A 22,778-nucleotide genomic window follows, 5' to 3' on the forward strand; every position below is an offset into this window, starting at 1 on the left:
TTCTCCGTGAACACGCTTTGTATTTTTAGATGATAATTGGAAGACAGAATACGTCCCGGTGCCTATCCCTGTGCCTGTGTACATCCCAGTGCCCATGCACATGTACAGCCAGAATATTCCTGTGCCTACTACGGTTCCTGTTCCCGTAAGTCAGCTGTTAAGTTCTTTTTCATTTTGAGATTCGTCAGGCGTATATGGGAGAACAGTGTTGTTTAAGTTACTCCCTGGGTGAAGCTCGTGAAACAGAGGATTGAGTCTTTGCCTTTCTTCAACAATTAGCTTAGGTTTGGACGAATCTCTGTCAGTGTTGCTTCATGTTTAATCAGGTGTGTGTTCACCCTTTAGAGAAAAATTCAGCAGAGGTCTTGTCTGCTTTACTAATGTTGTCTTTTACATTTGAGTTCACTTTAGAAGGATCTGTGAAGCTGTAAGGTTTAGAACTGAAACATGGAATAGAGTTTCATATAAATTCATTACATTACTTCATCCTAAATCATTTGCAGTATTTAGGACACTGTGTCAGGGCTTGGCTATTGTAGACCCCTGGGGGACAGAAATGCCTCAAAAATTGTTTTTCTTTAATTTTTATTTCAAAAAGCAGCTGCTTGTATTCTGGGGTTTTTTGGTCACAGTTGACATCTTAGTTTTCATATGTGTTCCTTCCAAACTTTTATTCAGTATGGTATTGTCAAATAGATCATATGTCAGACTAATTTTTAATTTGGAAAAAATGCCTTTTAATGTTGAGTAAACCTAACAGTGCATCCTTTGGTTAATTAGGTGCCAGTTCCTGTTTTTCTGCCTGCCCCGTTGGACAGCAACGAGAAGATCCCCGCAGCAGCTGAGGAACTCAAACGCCAAGTTTCTTCAGATCCTCTTGATGCAGAGTCGCTCGCAGGGACAGAAGCGGTGACTGAGGATGAGGGGAGAACAGAAGCTGCCAGCATCAACAGTGAGCTGCACTCTGTTACACCTTGTGAACACGTGTATTGTTAGTTTTTAATAAGCGTTGTGATTGATACAGTGTTCCAGGGCATATCGTTGTGTTTCAACTTGATGTGGGAGTGGGGGAAGGATTGCAACAAAAACGTGTTCTATATCAAGAGATCCACACTATATCTAGCTAGGTGCTCTATTTTGCCAAGCCCAGTTTCAAGTAGGAATTTGTACAGTCCCTGTTTTAGTAGTAATAGCATTTGACTTGTAAAATCAACTCAAAATTATTCTTGTTTTAATGAACTAGCTCAGACACAAAACTGACTTGTAGTAGGCTTTCATAATGATCCAGGGGCCTGCCTGATGGTGCAGCAGTTAAGTTCGTGCCCTGTGCTTCAGTGGCCTGGGGTTCGCTGGTTCAGACCCTGGTGTGGACCTGTGCACCGCTTGTCAAGGCATGCTGTGGCAGGAATCCCACATATAAGGTAGAGGAAGATGGGCACAGATGTTAGCTCAGGGCCAGTCTTCCTCAGCAAAGAGAGGAGGATTGGCAGTGGATGTCCGCTCAGGACTAATCTTCCTCAAAAAACCAAAAAAAAGATCCAAACTCTTCTTTTGTAATGGTTATTCCCAATTTTGTCTAGTGATTATTCTAATAAGGTATTTGCATTATCTAAACCAGCGTTTATCCTAACTCTCTTAGGCTCGTGCTTGCCAAATCGTATATAGCATGATGAATGTTTTGTGGATGATTCTGTCTCTTAGAATATTTATTCCTACCCTTCATTCTCTAGTGACACCCAGAGTCCTCTTCCAACCGTGAACTGCCCAGTTCCCTTTACCCTAGAGCACAATAGCAACACTATATATTTCATAATGTGACAGTGTTTGTAAAGTGTTTTGTTATGGAGTTGTGAAATTAATTCAGTGGGTTGCACCCAGTTTTTTTTAAAAAATGAAGTGAAACGGGGAAAAAAGTGTGAATTCCTCACAGAAAGGGTATTGTTTGGTGAAACCTTTGTTTCCAGTGTGTGTGTGCATGTGTCTGTTTGTCCTTCTGTCTCCTGCCACCACCCTCAACAGTGCGTTTCTTACTGTGGATTCAATACAAAAACTTTTGAAAACAACTGATCAGAACATTGGAAGACAGTTGTAAATAAACATATATTGAATGATGGGGAAAACCTAGGTCACAATTCAAAAAGAATGTTGAAAATTATCTACCCTTATTAGTTTATTTTTGACAAGAGATTGCTTTTAGAAATACTCGGCATATCAGAGCTGTTTTACTATCAGACACGCTTATTAACTTTTGAAGTGGGGCAGTCAAAAACTTACAGGATTAAAAGTTTTTGTATACTTATGATTAATAATTATAAAGTTTATACTAGTTTACATTTCAAGATAGCTATGACTTTTCCTTTTATGACATATTTATATAAGTATTCTTGTTTTGTATTTACAGTTAAATGATTTCCTTTTGCCAGATTAAATTACAGGTACTGTTGAGGTTTTCTATTATAATTTCTAATGATATTATGAATTGATTACAGGTATAATTATTGAAACAGACATAATTGGTTCAAATCTCTTGAAGAACTCTGACCCAGAGACACAGTCCAACATGCCTGATGTACCATATGAACCAGATTTGGATATCGAAATAGATTTTCCTAGAGGTACTCAAAATGCTATTTTATTCTTTCAACGTGATCTGTGGTTATGGAATTTAGTTATGGAGTCAACTGTGAATCTGATCATTAACCATTTAGTGCTCGAGTCATTGCCTTTATTGTTCATATTTGTCTTCTCTTTTTTACCCAAATTACTCAACAGTTAACTTTTGAAATGAGGCACAGGATTGAATTATAGGGACTTAAAAAGAATTTTTTAGAGCCTTAAGAAGAACCTTTCTCAAAGTAATTCAGTATAGAAAATTTCAAAGAAAGAGAAAAGAATAAAGAAGTGTTGTCTTTTTTTAAAATTTAAATAAAATATTGATAGTATTTTCCTTAAGACCTTTTTGAGGGGCTGGCCCCGTGGCCGAGTGGTTAAGTTCGCGCGCTCCGCTGCAGGCGGCCCAGTGTTTCGTCGGTTCGAATCCTGGGCGCGGACATGGCACTGCTCGTCAGACCACGCTGAGGCAGCGTCCCACATGCCACAACTAGAGGAACCCACAACGAAGAATACACAACTATGTACCGGGGGGCTTTGGGGAGAAAAAGGAAAAAATAAAATCTTTAAAAAAAAAAAAAAAGACCTTTTTGAAAATTAAGTTTACCTTCAAAGGGAAAAAATTATTTTCAGGTCTTTTGTTGTAAAAGAAATGTGTTCTGCTTTTCATTATTTATTTTCTTAATTTATCAATAGCTAATAAGCACATTGAGTAGAATGTAAAACATTTTATTTTGGAAAAGATTTAATAAATTGAAACAGATTTGTATTGAAACCATTTAGATCTTATAATTGAATTTTGGGTTGTAATAATTTTTCTGATATCTTAAACATTTCCATGAAAATTCTGTGTTGCTATTCATTGTACATTATTTTTAATAGTCTGAACAGGGTTTATCAGCATTCATAGACCATGTTAGATACAGAAAATCACTCACTCTGCATCCAGCACAGGTTACCCCCACATGCTTGTGCCCGTTCATATCCTGTGGTTAGTTCTTTGTTGGCTGTGTAACATAAGCCTGTGCTATTGTGTTTGCAATGAAAATTCTTCTGATTCAATTGTCAGCTGCTGAGGAGCTTGATATGGAAAATGAATTTTTATTACCACCTGTTTTTGGAGAAGAATATGAAGAACAGCCTAGACCTCGATCTAAAAAAAAGGTATAAAATTTAGTAATATTCTTGCATTTGCCTAATTTCTCTCTATATAACTATAGAGTAAGGATACAGTGATCTTCAGTTGTACCTGAGAATATGGGAAGCTATTTTGTTTCCTAGATTTAAAAAGACTTTAAGAGGTAAAGTTTTTATTAACTTCATTTCTAAATAATAAAAATGTCTCAGATTTAGTTGTAACTTCATAGAAGAGTGAATATTATTGCCACTTAGTTTTTCTTTTTAATTTCGTCTTGATAAAAGGTTGACATAGTTGGGAAAAAGAATTCAGTTATTTGGCAAGAATTGAGTCTATTTTCTAGGGGGCTATTTTTGCTACCGTTACTTCTGATGACACTAATCAGTGAGATTGAGGTACACAGTTAATTATATCTGGTCTCTTTTAAGCATGCCAACACATAGGACGACATGCTGGATGGTTTAATCATTCAGGCAGACCAAATCTAAATCTGTTAATAGGTATAATTGTTTTAAATATTGGATCAACAATTTTCTGTATGTGTAATTTCCAACATTAAGCAAGAGCAAAAGAAAACAAAAGATGACTTCCACAAATTTCCACCCCAAAAAAGAAAGAAAACTGAAAAAGGAGTGCCTGCAGTAGAACGAAGTTGGACTCCTACTTAACACCACACTCAAAAATTAACTGCGAAGGGGTTGTAAGACTTAAACTTAGGAATAAAATTATAAGACTCTTAGAAGAAAACATAGGCCTGAATCTTCATTATTTCCTTAGGTTAGGTGTTGATTCTTAGTTACAACACCAGAAGCACAAGGAACAAAAGGAAAAAATAGATGAATTGGACTGACTACTTCAAATTAGAAATTAGAAATTTGCCATCAAAAAAGTGAAAAGGAGGAGCTGGGCTGGTGGCATAGTGATTAAGTTCAGCACACTCCACTTTGGTGGCCCGGATTTGTGGGTTTGGATCCAGGGTGCCGACCTGTACCACTCATCAAGCCACTCTGTGGAGCCATCCCACATACAAAATAGAGGAAGATGGGCACGGATATTAGCTCAGCGACAGTCTTCCTCAGCAAAAAGATGATTGGCAACAAGGGCCCATCTTCCTCATCCCCCAAAAAAAAGGGTGAAAATGAGTGGTCATTCCCTATAAGGTGGAGTCATTGAAAAGTTCCTCAGATTCTCTCTTAGATTAATATTTAGAATCCTCTTATTTTAGATTTTTAGTTTAATGATGTCTTATATTTAATTTCTCATCATTAGTGACTCATGGCAGAAGTTAATATGATTTTGTTGTACAAAGTGGTTTTTGTAGAAATATGGCATTCTTAAAGATATATTTCAAATAATGTTGTAGGTAGCTATTCTCAAATTCAGGAATACCGGTCAATTTTAAGCATGTAAGTATATTTCTCTTTGATTTGCATTTGTTGAGAGATGGGTTACATAAGGTCATGAAATAATATAGGCTTAAAAAAAAAGATTTTACAGTGGTATTTTACTCACAGGGAGCCAAGAGAAAAGCTGTATCAGGATACCAGTCTCATGATGATAGTTCTGACAATTCAGAATGCAGCTTTCCTTTCAAATATACGTATGGTGTAAATGCATGGAAACACTGGGTCAAAACTAGGCAACTTGATGAAGATCTTCTGGTTTTAGATGAGCTAAAATCTCGTAAGTATTCTGATTTTGTTTCCCCATGTCCTTTTTAAAATCAAGATTTTTATTAACTACTTTTAATTAAAAAAAAATACATGTAGCTTAAAGCATTGTAAGTATGTTTAAATGTAGCTTTTATTTTACTCTTAAGCTCTTATATAGAATAAATTAATTTCAGAAAGTTTCTTAATCTTAAGACAGTAAATAATAATAATTACTAATTTTTAAATTTCCTTTTAGCTAAATCAGTAAAGTTAAAAGAGGATCTACTCTCTCACACCACAGCTGAGCTTAACTATGGATTAGCCCATTTTGTCAATGAGGTCCGACGGCCAAATGGAGAGAATTATGCACCTGACAGCATCTATTATCTTTGCCTTGGGATACAGGAGGTGAGTAATTTAATACTTTTGAATATAATATTAATAAGAGAGGTGGTTGTGGTAGTTCTTGGAGAGAGAAATGTTATGCTTCAAGAATGTTAAGGGTAGCTTTATGGAACATGATGATTTATTGGCTTACCAGGAAAGACAAAGAAGAATTTAGTCTATTACGAAATACTAGAATATTGTAAAGGATTTTCTTAGCTACTTTATATTTAGGTGTTTCTGCTATAATGAGATATGTTCCTAAAAATCCTCAAGTTCTTTAAAACAGTACCAAAACCAAAAAGAATTTTTGTGAAAAACAGAGTTCGTGATGGGCCACTTGAAATTCTCTTGTAACAGGCCTAATAAAGTTGTATATTTATTACCATATATATGATAATCAAAATGCCATCATTCTCTCCTTACAATTGCAAATAAATGAATTTACGTTCTGAGGCATATGTAATCGTGTCATCTACGAATAAACACAGTTTTACCTCTTTTTTTCCCCAAGCTGCATGTCTTTTATTTCTTGCCTTATTACATTCGTTAGGGGCCTTTCCCCTACCCACACCCACAACTTTGAATGGAAGTGGTGAGAGCAGAAACCCTTGCCTTATTTCTCATCCTTAGGGAAGGTCTTTCACCATTAAGTATGGTGTTGCCTGTAGGTTTTTTTGCAGCATCGTGTTACCAGGTGGAGGAAATTCTCTTCTGTCCATAGTTGGCTGACAATTTTTCTTTTGATTTTGTTGCTGAGAGTTTTTGTCATAAATGGTTATTGAATTTTGTCAACTGTTTTTTCTGCGTCTATTTAGACAATCATATGGTTTTTCTCCTTTATTCTATTAATAATGGCGTATCAGTAAATTTTCAGGTGTTAAATCAACCTTGAATTCCTGGGATAGACTCCTCATAACCCTGTTACAGGAAGTTGAGTCTCTGGATTGCTTTTTACTGAATGAATTATTTAAATATTAGAACTCCAAATTCTATTAGAGGTTTGAGAGCTAACTGGATTGCATAATGAATGCTTATAAATTATGTCTTTAAATAGGGTTTTTTCTCCCCCAATTTTTAAAAATTTTTGTTTATCTTATTTATTTTTTTGAGGAAGATTAGCCCTGAGCTAACATCCACCACCAATCTTCCTCTTTTTGCTTAGGAAGATTGGCCCTGAGCTAACATGCATGCCATCTTCCTCCACTTTATATGTGGGCTGCCTGCCACAGCATGGCTTGATAAGTGGTGCATAGGTCCTTGCCCGGGATCCAAACTGGTGAACCCCAGGCCACTGAAGCAGAGCTCACAAACTTAACTGCTATGCCACCGGGCTCTTTCCCCCTATTTTTTATTGTGGTAAAATATACATAACATGAAATTTACTACCTTAAACTATTTTTATGTGTATAGTTCAGCAGTATTAAGTACATTCATAATCTTGTGCAAACATCATGACCATCCATCTCCATAACTTTCATTTTGTAAAACTGAAACTCTATACCCGTTTGACAGTAACTCCCCATTCTCCCCTCTTCCAGCCCCTGGCAACCACTGTTCTATTTTCTGTCTCTATAAGTTTGACTAGGTATCTCACATAAGTGAAATTGTACAATATTTCTCTTTTCTTTGACTGGCTTATTGCACTTGGCACAGTGTCCTCAAAGTTCATCTGTGTTGTAGCATACTGTAAAGGAACTTCCTTACTTTTTAAATAAGTTCTTTATGTACTAAAAAATGTTTCCTCAAAACATTTTTTTTACTACTGAACAGTACCCTTAAAAATGGTTAAGATGCTAAATTTCATGTTCTGTGTATTTTTTACCACAATTGGAAAAAAAGTTGTTTTACTATTATCATCAGACATATTTTCACAGATTTGATTTAATTTTTGTGAAAGACTGTATGGTATTTATAAGCAACTTTAAACATCCTAAAACTCAATATAAAGATAAGCTATCTAAAATAAACTTGCCAGAAATCATTACTGTTTAATGTTACTTCCGTGTTTACAGAAATAGAAGCTAATTTTGGACGATTGTGCATATGTTTCTGTCGCATAAAATAAGATAATGTTGAAGAAGAAGTGTGCTTGTCTTAGATATGTCTATAGAAGGAATAACATCTTTAGTTGTAAGGACTAAGTCTTGTGAATGTACACAGGAGTAGGCAGCCACTTCCATGTTTGGAGTTGCTTTTCTGTGAATTGTCCCTTTGTGTATTGGGTTGTTTATCCCTGTCAGTTTGTGAGAGTTCCTTGTTTATTCTAGATGTAATTCTTTGTTATCCCCAAATTTTTTCCAAGCTTTTTAATTTTTTTTATATGCTAAGTCTTTTATCTTGAGGAATTTGTTTTTTAAGAAGAGTATGAACTCCATTTACCAAATTAAAAAATACAGTAAACTCACTTATATGGCTTGTTAATTTGAGTTCTGTGTAAATAATTTTCTGATAATTAAATTCTATTAAAATACATATAACGTTTTTAAACTTACTTAATCTTTCTTTGATTCAGAAGGGCCTTAAGAATTTGCCTTATTTTTCATAGCAATGGTATGGTGGATTCAGAGTTTTGCTAATCCTTCTTTCATTGGTTCATTTAAGAAACATTAGTTAAGTGCTTATTTTATGCTGAACACTGAACATTGGAGTAGACTTTACATTTTTTAATTATTTACTGTTTTCCACGCAATGTGCTAAGTGCTTGACATGTCATTTAATCCTCTCGGCAACCTTACTTTTACCACCATTTTTTGATGAGGAAGCAGAGTTGAGTAGCTCACCCAAGGTTACACAGCTCATACATTTTCAATCTGGTAAGCAGTTTGACTTGAAAACCACTATAATATGCTCTGCTCAAGGATTTGAAGTATATAGACAAATAATATTTAACAGTGCTGTACTCATCGTATGGTATGTTGGTGACACAGACTAGGGGCTAATCGATTCTTCCTAAGAATGTAGTGTGAGAAAAAAGAACAATGTTTCGAGAAGACCTTTTAAATTGAGTTTTGAAGTATATCTAGAAATTTACTAGACAGAAAGGTGGAGGGAAGAACATGGCATTCCAAAAAGAGAGAAATATATGCAAGGGCACAGTTTTCCAGGAACTTCTTGGCGTGGCTAGAATAGACTGAAGTGTGGAGAGCTTTGGGGGTGGGTATGAAGTAGGTAAGAGTCATATCACAAAGGGCCTGTGTTCCTTGAAAAATGTTTAGACCTCGTCTTTTATCCAGGGTGAAACATGAAAAGGTTTTTTTGCATTTTTAAGGATCACACTGGATATTTTTTCTTGGAGGTAGGCAGCTGAAACAAGTTATTGTGCAGAACTACTGATTTGTGTCTAAATTAATGGTGGGTTATTTTACATTTTTCTTAATGAAGCTGTATGTAAATAGCATTTAATAAGAACCAATTTTAGACACTTATAAGTAGAATCTCTTAAATATATCTAATAGCCATAAAATTGTGTCTTATATTGCCAACATTTATTTTATAAATTGTTTTGCATATTGTTACACATAATAGGTTTCTTGCTTAGCTAGCTTTTCAAAATGTTCTTTAACCGTATGTATTTCCCATATTGGTGACAATACATATCCAGACAAACATGTTGATGGTCTTAACGTATTCTCTAAAATACGTGCTTCTCAACTGCCTATTAACTGTTACATGGGATTTTCATTCTCCTTCTCAAATACCAATACCAGAATTTCTACTTAAGTAGGTAGATATATACCAATGTGCTGCTTTGCATTTTTATTTTATTTTATTTTTTAAAGATTGGCACCTGAGCTAACAACCGTGCCAATCTTCTTCTTTTTTGTTTTTTTCTTCTCCCCAAAAGCCCCCAGTGTATAGTTGTATATTCTAGTTGTGAGTGCCTCTGGTTGTGCTATGTGGGACGCCACCTCAGCGTGGCCTCATGAGTGGTGCCATGTCTGCGCCCAGGATCCAAACCAGTGAAACCCTGGGCTGCCGAAGCGGAGCGCGAGGACTTAACCACTCGGCCACGGGGCGGCCCCTGCTTTGCGTTTTTAATCCACAAGAAAACAGGCTCTTGAAACTTAGGTAGTCTAAAATAAGAAGTGCTCCGATTATAAAATAAAAGATTTCAAAGAATTTATATTTTAAAAATGTAAAATATCTCATTAATTTTTATATTATTGTATGTTGAACTTGTGTATTTTAGATATATTGGATTAAGTGAAATGTTAATTATACCTGTTTCTTTTCTTTTTTTTTAATGTGGCTACTAGAAAATTTAAAATTACATGTGTAGATCACACTACATTTTTATTGTTTAATGCTGCTCTCTGCAGTGGTTCCAAAATTATCTATGGATCTCCAGTTCTCTCAAATATTGTTCCAAAGCAGTCTTAAGTAAAATGAGAGACTAGAACCTTTATAAAGGAATTTATATTTTGGAAAGAGGATGCTTATTTCTTCAAACAAAGACTTTCTGTGAAGATAATTTTTTAAGATTACTGCTATTCAGACAGGCCTGTCTCGTCAGGGCGTCTTCTCCATGCTGACTTCCTCTAACGTGCTGCTGTGTTTGATGGCTTCTCCTTTTCACTGCTTCTAAAACCACAGCTTTTTTTTCATCACCAGATTTCCATTGGTTGCAGGGCTTTGATGATGGGACAGATTAGGTGTTTGTAAATTGAGACTGCCTTTAATGGAAAATAACGACAATAATGGTACAGTATTGTTTCTCATACTACCACGATGACTAAGAAAGCATGTAACAATAAGGGCAGCAGATCTTTTAATTTATGCTGATTCCCTAAGGAAGCCCTTTCAGCAGGACCAAGCGGCAGCACCTCTTTTATGACCTGCTTTGAGTAGGGCTGAGTTGGGAGCTTAGTAGTTTTGGCTTGTTATCGTTACAGTTCTGAGTGTACATGGAAATGGTTTTCTCCTTGTTGCTAGATTCATAGCTGAAAATTATTTCAGGATCATTTCCCTCATTTTTTTATTACGTATTGCTTTATGGTAAGGCAAAACACAAATTGCTGTTCTAAACGTGAGGATTTCATTTTTGTGATTGTTTTATATAATGTGCACTAAGTTTACATTTTTTAAAAAATCTAGGAACCATACTTTTTAAAAAATTTTTATTGAGTTAATGATAGGTTACAATCTTGTGAAATTTCACTTGTACATTATTGTTTGTCAGTTGTGTTGTAGGTGCACCCCTTCACCCTTTGTGCCCAACCACCACCCCACCTTTCCCCTGGTAGCCACTAATCTGTAGGAACCCTACTTTTAAGAAACTATTTGTAGTCCCATTAAGTAATTGAATCAACATATTGTATTTTAACCAATTAATGCTATAATCATAATGTTGAGGGATTTCCAGATAATTTAGGAAATGATATGTTTAAAACTTCTGCCCTCTGACTAACGCAAAAGCAGGGGAGGGTTCTGACATTGTCACTTCATTGCTTGGCAGGCAATTGGTCTGTCATTCTATTTGAAAGGCATTAGTTAGGAATTTTTTTCCCATCATTGAAATTCTGCTGACTAATCTTTCTTCTGACTAGTAGTAACATTAGATCACCCCAGATGATGGTACTCTAATCTAGTTTTTTATTAGTGTATATTTGGTACATATTTTTTCATTCTTTGACTTTTCACTTATCTGTCTCCATATTTAAAGTAGCTGTCTTGTAGGCAGCATGTTGTTGAGCTTTGCTTTTTCTTTCGTTTTGTCTTGGTGTGTTTAGACCAAGAAAGTTTTTTTTAGATAAAGGACCAGATAGTAAATATTTTAGGCTTTACAGCCCTACTTATTTGTGTCATGCCACCAGTCACCTCTTGCATTGCAGTATGACAACAGCCTTGGACAATCTGTAAATGCTGAGCAGATCTGTGTTCCAAGAAAACTTTACAAAAAAAAGACAGTGGGTTGAATTTGGCTCGAGGCTCTGCTGACCCTGGTTTAAACCTTTCACGTTTAATATAATTTCTGCTATCATTGGGTTAAACTCTATTGGCCTGCTGGTTGCTTTGTATTTGTTAGACCTGTTCTTTGTTTTTTTGACTTTTTCTGCTTTCTTTTGAATTAGTTTTTTTTGTGATTCCATTTTGTCTCCACTATTGGTTTATTATTTATGCCTCTTAAGATTTTTTTTAGTGATTGCCCTAGGACTTACAATCATTATCTACCTTCAGATGTTGTTGTACCACTTCATGTGTAATGTGAGAACCTTGCAACAATGTATCCCCAATTCCTGCCTCCCATTCTTTGTGCTATTGTTGTCACCATTTTATTTTTACATTATTTTTAAATCCCTAAATTAGAGACGGACTTTGCAAACTTCAGTGTTCTAGTCATTTTTTAGCAACTCTCACTGTTAAGGTTTGTCATAGTAACAAGATTCATAAATTTATATGACTTAAAGGAGAGTTATGTATAGAGAGGCAATAAGGAAACAAGCATTAGCCTAACAAAGTCAGAGTGCTAGAAGAGATCTTTAAACAGCTACAGAGTAAGATTCATCCCATCCTTACCATTCAGAACTTTTCTTTAATCATGAATAACTTAATTACTCTTACTTTACAATTTCATTTTGTTTTCTCCATGTACTATATAATGAACACTGGAGCCAGATATTTTGTCTTTTTATGAAGATTCTCATCTAGTTCTTATATTTTAGATTCTTGGTCGTATTTCAGCTTTGGGTTTTTTAAGTAAAGGATTAATTGGTAACTTATGATTCTTTATGATTTCTAGATGTATAGATAAAGCTGATAATCTCTCATATTTTATTAGTATGCTTGTTTTTCTTAGATATAAACCTTATTTTTTTCTTAAGAAATACAGAATATGAGTAATATATTCACTGTTTATAATTAGCTGGTTTTCCTTCAAGAATTTTTTTTTTTATTGTAGTACTTGTGTGGTAGTAATCGAAAAGACAACATATTTATTGATCCAGGATACCAGACATTTGAGCAAGAATTGAATAAAATACTCCGAAGTTGGCAACCAAGCATTCTTCCCGATGGTAATGCTCTTTTAAATGAAAGTGTTGCTAGCTTGCTACTGGAATTTTTATTTTTACAGAAAGTATATTAACAATAATTAGGAAATAATTTAAATTAGCATATTTTTCAGAGTACTTATTTGTGAACTCATCTGTTCATCTTTTGTTGAACTAGAAATGAGTGTCGTTGATAACTGGTGTTTGTGAAGCACTTTGTAATAAATGTCCCCCTACATTCTCTGGAGTACGAGACTGGGTGTTTGTTCCCTAAGCCCTCCAGTGCAGAGTCTGACATCAATTTCTCTAAGAAACCTCTGTTTTCTATGTGTGAAGAAAATGTGTTTGTGAGTGGAAATCACTTATTTTTTTTTAGAAATTCTACAGATTTAAATTTCATTGTCTACTTGTCCTACAGAAAAACAGACGCACACATCTAGTCTCTTACTCCAGAGGTGCCCGTTCCCTAGCCTGGTGTGCTCGCTAGCCTCTGCACTGTCAGAGAGCTGCTTAGGTGATTCTGACATTCGTTCCAGTTGACCTGGTGTGAGTGGAGGATTAGAATAGGTGTGTTGTTGATTTAACTAGATCTATTTCTAGATGGTTAAATGAAAACTTTTATTTGTTATAATTCTTTTAAAATATTTCTCTCTATTTAAGGATCAATATTTTCTCGAGTTGAAGAAGATTATCTCTGGAGGATAAAACAACTAGGATCGCATTCCCCAGTAGCTCTTCTGAACACCCTCTTCTACTTTAACACTAAGTATTTTGGCCTGAAAACAGTGGAGCAACACTTAAGACTGTCCTTTGGCACTGTATTTAGGCATTGGAAAAAAAATCCTTTAACGATGGAAAACAAAGCATGTCTTCGATACCAAGTGTCTTCCTTATGTGGAACAGATAATGAAGGTAGTGTAACAGATTTTTATTTTGAGATTGTCTCTCGCAGGGCTAGCCAAATCTTGCCTTACTAAAGACTGCCTGGGTCACTTGTTAAGAACCTAAGGACAATCATTTTCATAAAATAAGACAACATATGTCTTTTTAAAACCTCTCAGTTCATTATGTTTGAAAAATTGTGAATTACCAGAAGCCACAACTTAGAACTCTGAAGGACAGCTAGTCCCATTCTTTGGTATAACAGATACCAGGAGTGAATAGAGTAAATAGTACTATCTTTCATCAAGATTGGTCTTAGGAAGCTTTTGTAATTTTTATTTTTTAAGATAAAATTACTACTGGGAAAAGAAAACATGAAGATGATGAGCCAGTATTTGAACAAATTGAAAATACAGTCAATCCTTCTAGATGTCCTGTGAAAATGTTTGAATGCTACTTGTCTAAAAGGTAAGTGTTAATGATACTTAATTTTTAAATGGTAGTATAAGTTAGTTGTCTTTAACACCACCAAGAGGTGACGTTTTTTTCACTGATCCTTTTGTATATTTCTCTTCTCATTTATATCTAAGCCCATTCAATTATAACTTTTTTAGTCCCATTTTTATAAAATACCCAGCTTCTACTTCATGCTTTACAATTCAAACATATGTTAAGAAATAGCTCTCTACTGATGAAATTACTTCTATTATTGTCTTTTAAATGACAGCAGTTACAATGACTGTGTAAAGCAGGGGGCACAAACCTTGTTTGTAAGGGGTCACATAGTAAATATTTTAGGCTTTTTGGCTGTAGAGTCTATATTACAGCTATTCTTTTCTGCTATTTTAGGCAGAAAGCATCCATGTACTATATATAAATAAATGGTCATGACTGTGTTATAATAAAACTTTACACAAACAAGTTAACAGGCTATAGTTTGCCACCCCCGATGAAAAGGTATGTTCAAAGATAGTATAGATAGGTGTAGATGAAAACAAAGTACTTACATTTAAGAGAAAATAGCCTTTTAAGACGGTCTGAGAGAGATAATAGTGTTCTGAAAGTACCATACTTTTCAGCTATACCACTGCTTTTTCCCTTAATCTGATACCAACAGACAGCTTTTTTAAAATTTTATTTTTCCTTGTTCTCCCCAAAGCCCCCTGGTACATAGTTGTATATTTTTAGTTGTGAGTCCTTTTAGTTGTGGCATGTGGGACGCTGCCTCAGCATGGCTTGATGAGCGGTGCCATGTCTGCGCCCACGATCCAAACTGGTGAAACCCTGGGCCACCGAAGCAGAGTGCGTGAACTTAACCATTCGGCCACAGGGCTGGCCCCCCAACAGACATTTAAAATATTTTTAATTAGTGAAATGTTTAGACCATATATTATTTTATGCCTGTCCCTTATTTTAAGAATACACTCCCTAATTTTCAAAAGGTTAGCATGGACTCAGAATACATTTTCTTATGTGAACAATTTTATAAATTATAGTTAGGTCCCCAGGTTAGCTCTGAAGAACTCAAAAACAATGTCATTTATAGAATGAGAGTAATATTTCTGAGGATGGTTTGGGGTAGGCCCTGTTTGGCTGCAACAGTATATCAGGAAGTTCCAATGGTAGTAGCTGTTTGTTAGTTGGAAATCCTTATCTCAGTATTATCTTGTTGGTATTTTAAAAATTAACTTTCTATTGTGTAATGCTGTTAAGTATTTTTATTTCATGTGCTACCATATTTGATCAATTGTAAGACAGATTTTACTGTCTCTGAAAGTGGGATGCATAATTGATGGGATGCAGTTGACTGGGATATTATAATTGATGCATCTTAAAGTTATAATTGGCAGCAGTGTTTTACTTGTTTATGGCAATATTAAAATAATGATAACAAATAATGTTTCTATTGATGGTGTGTTGGATTCAGTCAAATACGGAATTCATTATGGATGGAAAATACTATTTTTATCACAGAAATTAACTTTCAAAATATCTTCATGATAGGATATTTAATGTAGGTAATGGGGCATATGGTCTAACCACGTAATGTAGTTAGCGATAGCAGAATTATTCTTGAAAGAAGAAAAGAAAGTTGTGGGGAGTTTTGTATATATACTGTGAAATTGACTTTCTCCTTTCTCCCACAGTCCACAGAACCTTAATCAGAGGATGGATGTTTTTTATTTGCAACCAGAATGCTCTAGTTCTACAGATAGCCCTGTCTGGTACACATCTACTTCACTGGACCGAAACACCTTGGAAAATATGCTCGTACGGGTTCTTTTAGTAAAAGATATTTATGATAAAGACACTTATGAACTGGATGAAGACACAGACTAAAAAGGAACGTTTCAGAAGCAATCGGGATAAAACAGCATTAGATAGTCATGCTGCTAGATCTTTATTATGGAAAACATTTCAAGTTTACTCCTTCTGTTTTGAGTTCTGTAGCAGTGTACCCACACTGGGTATTACCATGTAAATAATCTGTGAGTGAAAGTTGCCATTATTCTATGTAGTGGTTTTAGGATACTTAACAAATACATTCAAATTCTTTTTTTATTATTATTTATTTGATTAGGTATGTTTGTAACTTTTTACATTACAAAATATGAATGAGAATGTGCCATGTATAATTTTTTTTCTTGTAGTAAGAGACATCCATATTGCACAGCTGTACTGTTGGAAAGCTTCCTTGAAAAGGGGACTCTTACTGGGTTCTTGACCAGATGGTTGTGTATGGGTAGCACTACTAAAAGTTTAGAACTTGCAGTGTCTTTCAGAATTTTTAAAATAAACTGTAAACTAATAGGCTGGGTTTTTTGTTTTGTTTTTTGGGAGTTTGTTTGTTTTGTTTTACATTTTAGTTACAGAAGCCTTACAACGTTATGTAGAGAGATACCATCTTCTGTACCAAAATAGACAAGAGAATGCTGTCAATATTGGTGTACTGTAATGTGAATCTATACTGGTGAAAACAACTTTTTTCCCCCTTATTAAAACCTTAGTGTCCTTTTCTTATTTGTGGCTTTCTGCATCACCCCAGTCAGTGATAAAATGTATATATACATATATATATGTGTGTGTGTGTATATATATATATATATATATATATGTGAAGAATGCTGTTGAAAACATGATCATTGAGACATTTTCTTTGTAAAAATGTCTGTTGAAAGTACAAAGTTCTGTTTTCTTTTTTGTGCCACACGTAAGTACCCAAAGTCCTCTTCCTTTGTAGAAATTTGATCCCTTCCGCTCGAAGGATACAGATCATGTCGCAGTACCTGAGTAGTACTCTAAAGCTTGACCAACTTTATTAGAATTCTTGTGCCTGCCCTCAAACATGACTGATGCATACATAGATTGGATAAAATTATTTTTAGAAATGTCACTCCTGAAATAGTTATTATAGAAAGTCAAGCTAGTTTAAATAAGATAGTATCACATTTTACTAAAAAGATTACCAGTGTGTTAATTCTGCTATTTCAGATGATTGAAGAACAAGGAAAGAAACTGATGGATAAAGTATACTCAAGGGAAATCACATTTGTTGTTAGATTGTTTGGCTTTTGAAATTTAATTACTTCTTATAGAAGATTGCATTAAAGAAACTTTGTGCTTCTGCATAGCAATTTATCCATAGAATTTACCTTTTCTTTTAGAACAAGGAAGTTTACTTTAAAATTCTACTTTCTAAAGACTGAGCAAAATGCTAGCTGCAAATTATCATGAAGAAATCATTTGGCTGACTTCATATGGCATGTGTGTAATCATGTTGTCTTGTTTCTAATTCCTGAATCACCACAGTGACGTTAGTTTTTTAAAATTGTTGGGGGGAAATTGGGCTATTTTCCACGGTGATTAGGCAATGTCTACACATCCCTTAGATATTTCTCTCTTCCTTAGGATAAATGTTAACATTCAGAAGAAATTTTCTCCATCATGATTTGGAAATTTCACAAGTATATTCACACTGTATATTTAAGCAATAATTATCAGTAATATTTTGGGCATAAAAATTACTTTATAATGTTCTAACTCATTGTAAGTTTGAATAATGTTTCTGTCCCTTAATTTTATATTTGTTCATTTGATAATCAGACTGACAGTAGCAAATCTAATATTACTTGACTAAAATAGATTGCTCATTGTCTATTTAATGAAGGAAAGTGGGTAACATTTAAAATATATAATACAAAAGTTTCCTTATACTTAACTTTTTCCAGAACTACTACTTTAAGCACTTTTCCTATAAACACATAATATTGTTGATTAAAAGGTGGTTGATCCTAACCATCTTTTATTCTTCAAAATGATGCTGTTATATTCCATTGAGAGCAATAAAGTTTTTTCCAAATGTCACTTAATGTATATTTTACCAATTACCATGTTTCTGCCATGGGACTACTATGAAGCACCTTGTCTTGCTATTTACACTTCCTTTATTGCACATTTTAGCTTTTCTAAATAGAAATGGCTACGTAATTTCGATCTTAACATGATCGAGGATTTAGAGCTCTTGTCTTTGTCTGAATTGGAATCCAAGGATTTATTCACTTGACTCTCAGGGGGAAAAGGAAAAAAAAAGATACTATTTTATGAGAATTGTTTGTTCTGTGAAACTTCTTTCACCTAGGATACATTTCTTTAGTTCCTGAATCTCCTTAGTTTGTGTGGTCTTAGCTGACTGCTGAGAAAAACATCAGTAAAATGATAGCAGTTTCTTTTTGCTTCTTAGTGATTTCTGATTATAGCTTCCTGTAAATATAACTTTATTGTCTTTAGATGTGTATTGGAGATGCTATATTTTTTTTTCTGAAGACAATTTCACCATTTAAAGTGAACCAATGAAAAAGTTTTTATCCGTATTGAGAACAGTGAATTTCCCATGCAAATGCATCTTTTAGGCTTTTAACTGTAGTAGGTAATACATATAAGATATTAAAGGACTTTTCTAGGCAAGAAGCTCAACCTTTTTTCTTTGGCCAGAAAAATAGTCTTTGTTTAAGTAGTAGTTCATGTTTTCCTTTAATTACACAGAATTGTTAGCAGTGTGTTAAACATATTGAGATGGAAAAAGGATGCATATTGTACTGTGCATTCAAACTTTTGTCGCTGTTTTTCTGATGAATTCCCCTTTGTCCTGGCCAATTGTGATTTGGGAAGGGTCACTCGTTTATGCACAGTATCAAGGATTACAGTAATGGAGAAGTCATAAAATTGCAACTTTTTGCTTTGTACTACTATAATGTGAGTCCATTTAATCTGAGATCTTAAATATCTTGCAGTCTTAAATCACTATAAAAATTTACACTTTTATTTTGCCAGTTATTTCCAAAATGTATTGTTATACATATGTCACTTATGCTCTAAGTTAACATTGGCTGTAGGATAATCTTGTTGCCCTCAAATAACATAGTCATGAAAGTGTACATGAAAATATTTTTAAAGAATAAATTTCTTTAATTATGGTACTTCTGGATTTTCCCCTTAATAATCCCCTTATCATTTTTAGAGAAGTTCTTTGAATTTCAATGATTCCATTCTACTGTGTTCTTAGGAATAGACCATTATTAATGTTGTTTTCTCGTGTTAAGTACTTTGTTGTTTCTTGGTATATCATACTTGGAAATGATACTACTAACAAAATCTTAGAAATTTAGAAATTGATGTCCTGCACAGGTTAACTGTATCACTTTGGGTCTGAGAGTAGAAACACCTAAAGGAGTGTCTCAATTTGTACTTTTTTTTTTTTTTTTTTTTTTTTACTTCGAAGCTAGATGTTAGAGGAAAACCCCAAATAAATTGCTGTGATCCCCTGCCTTAGAATGAACTGGCCAGGAGAAGGTTGTCCCTAAAATCTGGGCAGATAATGTCCTAATTACTTAAGTTCACAAATTTAGTCCTTTTGAGAAAAAAGAACCAAAGAGAGGCTAAGATTTAATCTGTAAATAAAGTGTTAAGAATAAAACCAAAGAACGGGCCGCAGGCCATATGGGTCCTATTTAGAGGTCATTGTGTGGTTGAGTTGAGGGCAGGCGGAAATCCTAAAAATGGGAAGAACAGTGGAGCTCTTCCTGGGACTTGCAACTAGGCACTTTATTCTGTCTGGGCTTCGTTTCTTAGTCTAAAATGAAGGCATTGCCTTCGTTTCTGATTCTGGAGTTTAAAATTAATCGCAGTTGATATTGTACTTGAGACTTTGTAAATTTTGTATATTTATGTCTGGGTCCTTATTTATTTAGAATCGCAAATTCTTGGAGAGAATAAAAATTCTTGCAGCGGGGAGGAAGCTTCCGTGAAGTAGCCTTACACAGAAAGTGTTAGATCTAATTTTATAAGCCCTTCTCAGCTAACTCTTCCGAAGTAAACTCAGCACGTGAAAATTCATTATCACAAAACTTAACAAAGCTGAGTTCCATATTTCCTTTGTGCCAAAGAACCACTGCCAACCGTAGTAGTTAGGGAGGAAGAGAAACGATTAAGAAGACGTTAGTGTTCCAATGCTTAAAATTATGGAAGTAAATCAAATCCACTGCTGAACATACATTTAACTCCTAGGGAACACAGAATATATTCATGATAGTTTATGACAAGATTATGGACACTCAGAAATGCTGTAAAGGTTATGATCCTAGAGTAGTTTCAGAGAATTGTCACCTGTGATTATATAAAATAGTTCATTCTCGTAACCTTGACATTGCTTTCAGTTCTGTTAGAAATGGTCAGTGGAGCAATTTCTGATGATTTTAATGGTTCTATTTTGATGGCATTAGTACTCGTCTCTGGCTTTAGACCAACTCATTACAAGAGTAGTTAGAAATAGCATCCAAAGGGGTTGCTAGGGTACCCCCACTATGCCTTAGAGGTAATTCTAGAAGGTATTAAACCACATTGAATCAAGGCGAGTGATTCAATTTCTTGGTTATGTGGTTTGGCTGGAACACACAACATCCAGTATATCATAGATATTTTTAAACGTCATCCACTAAGGATTTTTTTTAATAGCAATTGCTTTTGAAAATAGAATCTCAAATATTTTCTAAGATGTGGATGTACTACTCTTAACCCTATAAGCAAGATTAAACCTTTCCATTTGATTACATATTTGTAGTTCTAAATTTATGTCAGCAGATGGCAGTAGTATGCAGCACAAGGCTTCAGTTGCTCTTTGTTTATGCTAGTTTAAGTGTGCTATAATCCTTGATCATTTAGAAACCCTTGAGAGTTTTAGGATTAAGAATTTTCTCTTTTCAAAAATATATATGCTGTAGATTACATAATAACCTCAATGGGGCCTGGGGTAGCACCAAAAAATATTTCTGCGGCAATAAATTAGATATTCATAGTAACTGGGATAAGGTATCTATGATTAGGGAAAGCTTTACATGGTTCAGGCAAGTTTTTGTCATAAAAGGAAAAACCAGATTTTCAGACTTTTGGATCTCAGCATTGCTGACAGGAATTGCGCACCTGGAATAAGAAAACTTAATGTCAGATCTAGTGTTTTCCTTGTAATAAAATATCGAGTACTTTTTTATTAGTTTTGGTAGATTAACTGAAGTCTTTCTGTAAAATTTTCATGTTTGATATAAAGAAAAATGCAAGAAATGCTTAGAACAGACATATATATGGCAGTTGTAGAACCATTATTGTATTCTGAAACTTAAAAATAACTGCTTTTGCCTCCGTATTTGTAGCGTAATTATTCTACGTAGATATGATACACTTTTGTGACAAGATGTACTCAAGTTGTGGAGCCGTTTATTCAACAAGCTTGAGGGATTCTTTCAGGCACACTAAGCCAGGTGCTGGGAACATAATAGGATATGAGACCTAGCCCTCCTCTCAAAGGCTTAGTCTAGTTGGGGAGAAGTGAAAGTGTGATGGAATGGCAGAATGAGATAGGGACTTCGGCCTTAGTGAGCACAATCATTTGTGTTACACAGTAAAGGAACTACTACTCAGGTCAAGTAATTTATCAAGATCCTGTTTTCAGTGAGCCCAACTCTTTGACTCCTGACCACAGTTACAGATTTCTCTGTTATACCAATCTAGTTTCCATTCTGGAAAGGGAGAGGTGCCAACTACTTTGATGATGCAGAGAGAGATGCAGATTGGAAAATGGCAGTCAATGTCTGCCACATTGGAGGCTCGCAAACATTACTGGTGCTCTCAATTCAGTTTCAGTTTAAATCAGTTTTAAAGTGATTTGATTTTAATCATGACCGTGCTGCAAGAACAAGATATATTTCATTAGAATGTAAGCTCATGGAGGTAGGGAGTTTTTTTGTTCTCTGTTGTATCCCAAGCACCTAGAGATGTTTCCGGCACATGGTAGATGTTAAGAAATGTTTGTTGAGTGAATTAATGATTAAAAGTATTTTCAAATTCAAGAACTTTGAAAATAGAAGAACCATTGAAAACATGACCTATGATCCATGAAGTAACACCTAAGGTTTCAGTGTGCCTTCGAACACTTCTCTTGTGTTTGTATGTGAGTGTGATTTGCCCTGCATACACTAGTACTGCACTTAGTACTTGGAACCTTCCATTTATGAGGGCTAAGGGGGTGCATACACTAGTACTGCACTTAGTACTTGGAACCTTCCATTTATGAAGGCCAAGGGGATTGGGATGTAGGGCTTGATGATTTGTAATAGTGCTAAAAATAGAAACACTTAAAAGTCACTTGTTAAGTTTCTTAAAACTCAGATTTTGGACCTATTGCCTGGAGATTGATTTACTACATATTGATCTTATTCCCACAGCCGCTCTCGCAAAAAAAAAAAAAAAAAAAAAAAAGCCTCAAACTTATGGAAAACAGGTAGAAAAATAGGTGTATCTTAAATAATCCACATTAGTTTTCACTGGCTGCTTATGGCAAAATGAAAAGCATGTGTCTCCGTAGTACACAACTCTGGAGCTCAATGTAGATAAGAAAGTGGTATGTGAAAACCAAACGGGAGGCTCAGGTTACCAAGTGCTTCCACAGAGGTAGAGCTTCTCTCAGTGAGTTTCCTGGAGGACGGCTTTCCAACTTTGACTGAAAAACATTTTATATTTGCCACCCAATACACCTGAGTATAAAACAAATTTCCTGAAATAAACACTTTT

At 34.8% G+C, this 22,778-nt stretch overlaps 1 protein-coding gene across 22 annotated transcripts in view; it reads left to right on the plus strand.

Moving 5' to 3' along the window:
* The window catches only part of ZMYM2 (zinc finger MYM-type containing 2), a 94,439-nt gene extending 77,764 nt beyond the window's left edge, over positions 1-16,675 (plus strand). For all 22 annotated transcript variants that reach the window (XM_023621357.2, XM_023621358.2, XM_070239430.1 and 19 more), the window contains 10 exons: positions 30-145; positions 781-952; positions 2,490-2,615; positions 3,680-3,774; positions 5,263-5,431; positions 5,657-5,808; positions 12,686-12,800; positions 13,437-13,688; positions 14,006-14,126; positions 15,806-16,675. In XM_023621357.2, the coding sequence (XP_023477125.2) occupies positions 30-145; positions 781-952; positions 2,490-2,615; positions 3,680-3,774; positions 5,263-5,431; positions 5,657-5,808; positions 12,686-12,800; positions 13,437-13,688; positions 14,006-14,126; positions 15,806-15,998 (1,511 nt within the window). In that variant the 3' untranslated portion in view covers positions 15,999-16,675. The remainder of the gene's footprint in view (positions 1-29; positions 146-780; positions 953-2,489; positions 2,616-3,679; positions 3,775-5,262; positions 5,432-5,656; positions 5,809-12,685; positions 12,801-13,436; positions 13,689-14,005; positions 14,127-15,805) is intronic.
* Positions 16,676-22,778: the final 6,103 nt, after the last annotated feature.

This window comes from Equus caballus, chromosome 17 (assembly GCF_041296265.1).
Source record: "Equus caballus isolate H_3958 breed thoroughbred chromosome 17, TB-T2T, whole genome shotgun sequence".
Lineage (NCBI taxonomy): Eukaryota > Metazoa > Chordata > Mammalia > Perissodactyla > Equidae > Equus > Equus caballus.